General features: G+C 40.0%; 1 protein-coding gene across 3 annotated transcripts; it reads right to left on the bottom strand.

The window, feature by feature from the left end:
• Positions 1 to 346: 346 nt before the first annotated feature.
• LOC135584201 (uncharacterized) lies at positions 347 to 7,440 on the bottom strand. Of its 3 annotated transcripts, none has more exons than XR_010480356.1 (5): positions 7,047 to 7,405; positions 6,785 to 6,967; positions 5,169 to 5,410; positions 862 to 996; positions 642 to 778 (listed from the first exon to the last, which is right to left on the bottom strand). XR_010480356.1 is itself a non-coding variant. In XM_065086126.1 (4 exons), the coding sequence occupies exons 1-4, from the start codon at positions 7,326 to 7,328 to the stop codon at positions 532 to 534; spliced, it is 954 nt and encodes a 317-aa protein (XP_064942198.1). In that variant the 5' UTR covers positions 7,329 to 7,440; the 3' UTR covers positions 347 to 531. The 3 variants fall into 3 exon arrangements, 1 of the variants encoding a protein (XP_064942198.1); XR_010480357.1 differs by having other exon boundaries at positions 649 to 778; positions 872 to 996; XM_065086126.1 differs by lacking the exon at positions 862 to 996 and having other exon boundaries at positions 347 to 778; positions 7,047 to 7,440.
• Between the last annotated feature and the right edge of the window lie 2,784 nt (positions 7,441 to 10,224).

Raw genomic sequence — 10,224 nt, 5'->3', positions numbered from 1 at the left:
CCATGATAAAATGAGGCTCTTTGGATAAATCCCATTATTTTTTTTGTTCTTTTCCTATTATCAATAAAAATTTTTGGTGGTTCCAGTTTTATTTTTGTTCTCTTAGAACTTTTTTTTAAAAGTAAATTTTCTAAAAGAAGTTTTTATTCTCAATCCATTAAAAAAAGAAATATAGGACTTGTTAACTTTGTAGCAAGGTTCCAATTGGTATTGGTGATTGTCAATCCTCTTTTGTTCGTTGATCTTTTTTTAGATTGGGATTGGCTTTTATCTGTTAAAAATTTCCAAGGCCCACACTCAAAATATAAAAATATTGAGAACGCCTTTTTAATCTAATCAAAAGAAATGTGACAATTATCAATATTTTAAAAGATTAATTAAAAACAATGTGTTTTTAGTTGAACACAAAAAAAAATTATCTATTCATACAGTAAAATCCCTAAATCTAAACTAGGGTCGATTCTTTTACCACGTAATCTTTTTCACCATCGAGCCATTTATTCATGGTCCTTTGCATACGACTACACCTACCTAGAACTTGTGGATGAAGTGATAAATGAGATCAGAAACCTCGTGTGGCCTCTCCTGGTTGATGAAGTGACCGACTCCTTCCATCACAACAACATCTTCAAGAAATGGAACCGCACTTTTGAAGCCACCCTTGTGTATGTAGTCTTGGATGCCTGGCGTGTGGTACGTTAAATCAAGATCTCCAATAATAAACTTCACAGGTACGTCTACTTGGACCTCAGTCCAAGGTGCTGAGAGCTCCCAGTTCCTTCATATCAATGATAATGTGGCATAAATGAACAAAACAGATACAAACTGGAAATTGCAAAATTGCGTATTAAGAGAACAGACCAGTTCATACTTCTCTGCAGCAATGAAATTTCTTTTGTTCAACATTAAGGGAAAAAGATTGGTAAATCATTCAGTTGAAAAAGGGACGGGAGGGACTACTCCAAGATCTCTAAGAAAAGCAGAATGTTTGATGATCTGAAAATTAATAAAAATTGAATCAAACATCTTTCCTGTATACTTGAAGACTTTTAATACTCCCAAAGCAAATTTAAATTTATTCCTTGTTGGAACACAAGGACAGCACACAAATAACTAAGATTACCAAAATATATCGAAACGACTATAATCTTCCCAAGTTTGAATCTCAAACCAAACATATCAAGATTAAAAATAAATCAATACTTCTTTCCATTTATTCTATACTCAAACCAAGCATATGGAGACTCAAAATAAATGAATACTTTCTATAATTTAATTAACTATGGAAGATACTAATCTTGACCAAGAACAAAAGCATGTAACTAAAATAAATAGATCTACAAATCAAGTCGATAGGGAATATAAAATCAACTAGCCACCGTTCGTCACGGTAACATCATGGAAGGCCCATAGGAAGATAAAGGCCTAGGAAGCCCAACACCCTTCTACCCACATTGATAGGAGTCCAAAAGACGGCTCCAGTCAGTTATCGATCTACCGAGCTACTAAACCTATGGAATATCCATAAGAATATTCCCAAAAGTCTAGGAGGTAGCTTGGGTCTGTTACGAACGATCTCCCTTGTGAAATATTCGTAAAAATATTCCTAGAAGTTCAAGAGGTAACTCGAGTCGATTAGGAACTATCTCCCCTACGAAATATTCACAGAAATATTCTCGGAAGTCCAGGGGGTAGCTCGGGTCGATTACGAATTATCTCTCCCGTAGAATCTTTATGGGATATTCCTTCTCCTCAAGGTTAATATAAAGACACACCCTTAACTCCAAATTAAGGAGAAGAGACCTCGATACTAACTTAAGCATCGAAGGGAACGGCTCGAGAAGCAACTCTCGACCTTGGTCTTTGTGCAGGTAATGAGTCTAGAGAGACTACGCTCTGTTCCGAATGACTCCTCACATACGGATCAGGGTCACGTTGTGTTGACGAAGACATCAACAATATTTTTCCCCAACATTTTGACACTAGAAGGAGGGTCCGATGTTGTAGGAGCGTTTGCAGGCTGACCTTGTCCATGAACATTCAGGAGAGGATCCACCTTTTGACCCATGACACTTTCACTCAGACGGGGCAACAACCACCCTTTCCTCACAAAGATACGTCCACCTCGCCATGAGTACCAATGTAGTACTGGCATTCGTTCAACGACCCTAGACCCTCATCTCCGGGAGTGCCGTCGAGCCATCTAGTTGTTCCTGCCAAGGAATTCTTGAACCTTACCTAGCAAATGCAAACACTAGCCGGCAAAATATAGGTTGTTACCCCGCTTCTACCTCGATCAGACCAGCGGCCACCGCTTCTACCTCGGCGTTCGTTGGGGTTATCCCGCCCAACGTCTCACAGGCATCCAAGACCTATCGAGCCACCAGCCGACGGAGCGCCCTGCTCCCTAACCACAGAGTTCAGTAGGTTGCCCCACTATCGCTCCGCTCTGCTTGAATCTAGGACCCACTCGGTCGATTCAATAGACAACTCTAAGTATCCAACTGTAGTAAATGGATAGGCGCTTGGAAGAGATGCGTCACGACTTTCACCAATCCAGGGGTGATGGGTAGATCGACTCCACCTCGGGTTGGTCACTATTTATTCAGGATATTTAGGACCAGCCGATCCCCACTAACTTTGGTCTCCCGTCATTGGAAACCTTTGATGGCGCCATTGACCCAATGGAGCACGTCTACAGCGACGATGCTTTCTATTGGTCTCCCGTCAACGAAAGAGTGGTACGCTCGTCTAAAGACGCTTTCTATTAGCTCCTTCGTTCAACTAACAAAAGAGTTCGAGCTCCACTTCCTCGGGAATATGCGCCCAAGGCCTACAACGACGATGCTTCTCGGACTAAGACAAGATGAGTAGGAGACACTCTCGAACTTCGTTACCCGATTCTCCAAGCCTGCTATCTGAGAAGGGGAGGAGAATAGGAGATGACAACCAAAAAGGCTCTAGCCTATAAACCATTGGTTCCCTCCTATTTATAGAGGTCCCCTATCAACTTAACCCTAATGGATCTTGCTCTATTGGGTATTTGATCCTCATCCAACTATCAAAGCCTCTTAGATTAGTGGATCTCTATCCAATAATCTCTCATTGACTCTTATTGGATCTCATCCATAGGATCCAATAATTCAGGGGCTTATTGGATATCCAATAAGATACAGGCTTTGACAGATATCTCATATCCGAACCTCTACTCTTCGCAACGCCTACCATATGTTTATGACCCTCTAGACCCAATATCGAGCTGGCCGTGAGTCATACCTGTCAGAACACCTTCTAGCTCAGTGAATTATTATCTCCATAATAATTCACTCGATTCATCGACTGCGGACGTACTAGGCCACTACGCTGCAGTCCCCAAACAATACAGGGGAATCCAATCGATTGGACCTGTTTATCCTTAGTTACTGTGTACCTATAGTCCCTCAACCATCTAATATCCCAGAGACTGTATACCGGGCATGGTGCTGTCAGACCTATATGGTTTCTGCTCGAGTCTCGCTCTAATCGGATTCTCTCGGAGAACTCTTTCTCTCTCAATCCGAATGACCTTGGCTAGAGATTTGTTTGAGCAAGAACACATGAGACATTCCTCTCATGACACCAAGAGTGGATGATCCTCTATCGACACTCAATAATCCCCGTAAGGTTGGCTACCGCTCTAGATGATCGGTTGTGCTAGATCTGGAACCTCTAGATCTATAAGTCCGGTATCAAAGAGTGGAGTACTCATACAAGATATCCTTGATGTCTCTAGTCTAAGGACCATATACACTACTGGGACTACGGAATCGCTGTCTGACAATAAGGCATCATCAACCATCCAACATTCCGTAAGCGGATCAATCAGTAAACTCATTCTCCAATGAGCACCTATACTATATCCCTAGTGTCCCCACACGAGAAGCCATGAGATCAGCTGCATCCATCATATAGACGAGTATACAGCACACCAGTTTGTCTGGTTATCTCGATGTCCCTCTCGAGTAACCTATGATCGAGATTATTTAGGATCTGTGTTTAAAGGTGAATCAGTCTCATTATCGTGATCTCATCACGATCCGATTCCCATTGCACAGATCTATATACATCATAATATATTTAAGCAACAAACAATATAAAGTGAAAAAAATGCTAAATAATAATAACAAGCAAAAAGACTACGTATCATTACTCATGTGATTGGCTTGCAGGGCACATATGACTAGTAAAACCCGCTACAACGAAAGCACAAGGCGAAGTACGCCCAAGACGTGAGTAAAAAAAAATTGACCTACGTAAAAAAAAAACTCACTACAACGGAAAGATTAAGCCAAGAGACGCCCAAGGCGCATAAGTCGAGAAAAATCTAACCCGCACCAAGTAAAATCTACCACGACAGAGATGCAAGGCCTAGTATCCCCAAGGTGCCTAATTTGGAAAAACTCGATCTATTAGAAGAAATCCTAAATGCTCCCATGCCACTAAACGACGCGCTTCGAACCCCAAAAGCCCCCAAGCACGCCTTCGGGGGGGGGGGGGGGGGGGGGGTGAAGGGAAACAAATGATAGATAATATAAAATCAGTTAGCCACCATTTGTCGTGTTAACACTACGTAAGGCCTATAGGAAGGTAAAGGCTCAAGAAGCCTAACACCCTCCTACCCACATGGATAGGAGTCCAAACGGCAACTCGGGTCAATTACCGAGTTGTCGAGTTGTCTTCCCTACGAAATATTCGTAGGAATATTCTCGGAAGTCCAAGCGATAGCTCAAGTCGGTTACGAACTTCCTCTCCTATGGAATATTTGCAGAAATATTCCCAAAAGCCCAGGGGACAGCTTAGATCGATTACGAACTAGCCCATCGCAAAATCTTTATGGGACATTCCTTCTCCTCAAGGAAGTATAAAAACACATCATTAACTCCAGATTAAGGAGGGACCTACGTACTAACTTAAGTATTGGAGGGACTGGCTTCGGAAGTAGCTCCCGACCTTAGTTTTTGTGTAGGTAATAAGTCTAGAGAGACTGTACTCTATTCTGGACGACTTCTCGCATACAGATTAGGGCCACGTTGTGCTAACAAAAATATCAACGACATTTTTCCCCAACATAAGTCAATTAGCTAAAACTAATAATCTAATATTTCAAAAGATAATTTAGAGGAACTTACAAGTTCAGGCACCGATAGTAGTTCAATCCTCCGGTGAAGCCTGACTTCTCAAATTTGCTAGCAAAATAGTTTATATCTTCTTCTGAAAGCCATGAAGGCAAAGTAACTGGAGTTTCAAGGGAAACTTCAAGTCCTTTATCCTTGGGTATATTAATAGCTGCTGGCTTGCGGTATGTCAAGAACTTTTTCATAAACAAGGTTGTACCAATCTGTGCAATTTCAGCTTCCATTGCTCCATGTTCCTAGAAATACATCATTATGCAAACATCATTCTAGATAAGAAAACAAGGTTAACAAATAGAACTGGTGCATGCTCACTCTTTTGACTAAAAACTACATTAACTAACTACAAGCTTAAACTTTAAACAATAATTGCCTTGTAACATTTATGCAATGATACCAGATATGGTCCCTTAACAATCCCAAGCTACATCTGATGGTGGCATTGGGTTGGTTTTAGTGAAACTCTGAAACTTTGTACCTTGTGAAAAACCATTTCATGAGTTGGCAACTAGAAATGTAAATTTCATACATAAGAGGGACAAGCTGCGTGATGGAAGGTTGGATTGAAAGAAGAGATGCTTCAGAACCATTATGAAGCCATGAAAGAGTTATATCATTGATTCTTATTTTAAGAGAAAAGATTAATATATCTAATGATGGAAGAAAGATAACAAGGGATTCTAAACCATTAGGCCATATGCTATATACACCATCATGCCAGAAGGATGAAAAGTGTAAGAATGCTGTAGTTACCTGTTTCAAGTGTGGGTAAACATGATTGGTGGCATATAAATAGCTTACAACGTGAGTAGCCTTGTCAAAGAAGACCAAGTTTGCATATAAGAAGGAAATACTAACTTAAATATATATATATACAAAAATGAAATTAATATCACATAACCATGCTTCGGCGACTTACAATCACTCATATACATGGCCTACTAAAAGGATGTACAGGAAAAAAAATTTCTTTTCCCAGAAATCTTGTTATACGACAAGAACCCACCAAAACAAAAATCTAAACTCTCCAGACATGGCTCCTAATAGCTAAACAATTTGTTCAATCTATAACATAACAAATTGGTGCTCTTAAATTCAAACAGACTTCAAAATATTCCAAAGGGTCCCTAATGTTGAAAGAAAAATTAAGGGCAGAAATATAGTTATGAACATTTTTGGTTACTACAGGCACAAGGGCCAGGGATTTAGGTAAGAGACCTAACAGAAGGACGCCCTATATCATAATCAGATATAAGAACCATTCAATTTTATCAAACCCTTGAATGAGTCAACCTATCTGTGGCAGCGAAGGCTGCGCTTAAAAGTGATTGAACATCCGATCCTTTAAACAAAATGAGTAATACCTGAGATAAGGCTGGTCGGCATAATAGTAGAAGCATGTATACCAAAGATCATAGTTATAGAAACCAATCATATCAGCGAGAGGATTGAAGGGATTAAAATTAACAAAGTTTGTATCCTAGATGTCCAACATCAGTTACAGATTTCAGCAGCTAGAACTGATGGCAGTAAGCATCCATGTAAATTGCCAGTCTCGTCTAAGAAGTAGCCATTTGATAAAGCGAGTGTTCGGCAAGATATCGAATAGCTACCTGGAAGCGGCAGATGTAGTGGTCGTCCCCAAAGATTGTCCTACAAGCGTCCACTGGTCTCCGACCGGGATTCCGCGGAGCGTAAGCGACGCTCAGATTCACCAGCGCTTTCACCATGTCCGGTCGCAAGATGCACAGCCACCACGCCATATACGCCCCCCAGTCGTGACCCACCACGAACACCTGTGTCGATTAAGTCGACATCATCAATGTACATAAGACGTCATACATAGAAAGAATGGTGTTTTAGAGGAAGGATTACTTGGTCAGGGCCGAGGGCCTGGATGAGGGCGACGAGGTCGCCGACGACATGGAAGGCGGTGTACACGGAGCTGGAAGGAGGGGCGTCGGAGTCGCCGAAGCCGCGGAGGTCGGGGGCGACGGCGCGGTAGCCGCGGGCGGCGAGGGAGACGATCTGGTGGCGCCAGGAAAACCACAGCTCAGGGAAGCCATGGAGGAGGAGGACCACGGGGCCTTCGCCCATCTCGGCCACGTGGATGTTGACGCCGTTCACGAGCAAGGTACGATGGCTGATCCCTTCCATCTTCTCGCCCTCTCCTGCCCTGAAGTCCGACAAAAGTGTTCTGGTCTTTCCGATGATAAGCTTTGGATTTTCTAAAGGGAGACTTTTTCTTTTCCATTAAAGACAGCTTTGGTGTACGTTTGTAAATAATTAGATAAAGGAAAAAAATTAAAGACCAAACGACATGTCCGATTGATTCTGGACATACATGACCACTGTCATACGAGCTAAATAACATTTCGGGATCTGCAGGAAATAAAGTGAAACAGGCAAGTAAATTTTCACCAATTTCATCCAATAAATTATATTCAATTTCGGGTTCCTCAACTCTTTCAGCTTGTTCGTATTCCTGGAATTTGTTTAAGAATAAAAATAAAAATAAAAATATTATAAATAAAAATATTATAAATAAAAAATGGAATGGTTCATGCTATGAACCAATGTATTTATTCTATTTGTTCGGAAAAGGAAAGCTGCTGTTATGTCATATTAGGGTATTCTAGAAATTATGAAAAGGTGAGATGTCCTTGGGAAATATGAAAACAAAAATCTCCTAGAAAAGATTTTAAAAAAAAAAAGGAATTTTTTAGGGAATTCACCAAGTAAATTTTCAACAATATGATCATCCAAAGTTACAGTGCTCTGACATAATAAATTATATTTTTTTGGGTTCCTTGACTCCTTCAGATTGCTCACATGCAAGACTAATTTTTTAATTTTTAATTAGGAGCTCGATAGCAAAATCAATTGTGTTTTTCTGCATGCACTTAGAAACAAACATGTTTTGTTCTTAGGCTCAAGAACAGATTCACTATCTTTTTTAGATAACACTTTTTTTTCCAACCTTTTCTCTTTTTCTAAGATCAGAAATAACAAAGTCTTTTGCAAGCACAACAACTAGAGATCAAATCAATCAATCATAATAAACATGCCATCGTAAGTGATGATACTATATGGAACATGTCAATTAATTCTCTCTCGACTTCATAGGAATGATTGCAAAGATTTATTTATATAGGGGAGAACTTTATTATAGAGCGAAGCTGTAATCATAACACTCACGCGATGTCTTTGTAAAGCTGATGCTCTTACAAATAAGTTGAGTTCAATAACAAGCCGAAGGTGTCATTACTCTCTTGTCTTGGAATGTGATGTCTCATTCGACCATATCAAGAAGATTATAGGGATTAGTCTTTGCATTAAATCATTTTAAAAGATAAATGGTGAAAACAGGTTTTGATCTTAAAATCTTACAGTAATTTATTAAAAAAATTTATGGATTTTTTAATTTTAGGAGTCCTTAATTTTAAGGATTTGATATTTATCTTTATTTTTTATTTAGTTTGTTTAGTTATGATAGAAGTTTTTAAGTTTTTCCTAATTATGTTAGGGTCCTTTGATATAGTAAATTAGGAATTGCTATTTTTATTTTTGTTAGAAATCCTTATCCTAGTTGGTTAAAGATTAATAACTCTATATATATAATGTCTTTGGCTATTTTATCTCAAATAATCAAATACAACTTTAAGCCTTTGGCCAACTTGGAGATTGATCCTCTCAAAACGATCAAAAGGAGTTTGATCTCCTTGAAGCGATCAAATCTCTATCTATTTTCTTAGATAAAAGCATTAGGGTTTTATCATCTGATATTAGTGCAGTGTCCTCGGTGCTTTCTAGGTGGTGTGTCATCGATGCTTCCTCGATGGTGTGTCCTCGATGTTTTCACAGTGTTCCTAATGTTCTTACGATGTGTCTTCGGCATTCCCTCAATCCCCTCTTCGATGCTGTTATAGATCCTAATGCCCACGTTGCCAATGGTGACTTCACCTTCAATGCAAGTAAGCAATACTCATGCCCTTGACCCGAAATAAAAAATGAAGCTTTGCTTTAGAGTTTTAACAAAAATCAATAAGATGGAAATTCGGCTTTTACAATTAAACAACTAGAACGATCTGAAGTCATAGGAAGATGCTACCAAGAGCATGATAATACCTACCTTCGCATGAAAGTATAATTTTCTAGATAGGAAGATGGGGATCTGACTAACTAAATTTCCATGGCAGAAATTTTTTTTATTTTCATAAAACTCTATAAGATTCTAAAGTGGAAATAGCTTTCATCCAACTAGATGAGGATATTATTCAATAGTATAATTGGTATAAAATGTTGAATCTCGTATTTTAATGATGAAACCAATTGATAATTGTGTTTATGTTTTAATTTGCGTTTTGAGTGACGCAGGATGTCTCGATCAGGATGAGATAATTAAAGCAGGAAAAATCATGTTGGGCTAGAGGAACATGTCAGAAGATTGGACGTCGGGCCGGTGGATCGGTCGGCGTATCGATAGAATGCTTCGGGCCATGGATTCGGGCATTGGGCTAAGAAGAGCAGGTATTGCGCCAAGGATATCGAAGTTGCGGAGTCAACTGGCCGATTGGGCAATAGGCTACAAGAGAGGACGATGCGCTGAAGAATCGAACGAAACGTCGAGGGACCAATGACATACCGGACAACTTGATTAATGCTTAGTATTAATTGTCTAGATCGAAGTTTATTTTACATGTGCAGGATTAACTACGATGGAAGTAAGATATGTAGCAGGAGTTGCGTCGGAGTCAAGACCATGATCACGTTGGGGGTTCGAGAGTTTGACGGAAGTTCGGACGGTCGTCAGAGGTTCTAGGGGAACAAATCCGAGAAGTCTAGAATCTTGCCAAAGAAGCTCGTCGGAACACGCCAAGTGGATCGTCGCAAGTCCAGGAGCTTGCTAGGAGTTCGTTGGAACATTGCCGAGAGTTCGTCGGAGGTTCGTCGGAAGATCGTCGGAAGAATAGACTTACGGACTTAGTTTAGCTTAGAATATATCTTAGGAATCGTAGTTAGCACGTAATTGGGCTTAGATTGGGCCAACCCA

This window comes from Musa acuminata, chromosome BXJ1-2 (assembly GCF_036884655.1).
Source record: "Musa acuminata AAA Group cultivar baxijiao chromosome BXJ1-2, Cavendish_Baxijiao_AAA, whole genome shotgun sequence".
Taxonomy (NCBI): Eukaryota; Viridiplantae; Streptophyta; class Magnoliopsida; order Zingiberales; family Musaceae; genus Musa; species Musa acuminata.
This window is presented reverse-complemented; position numbering and strand designations above follow the sequence as displayed.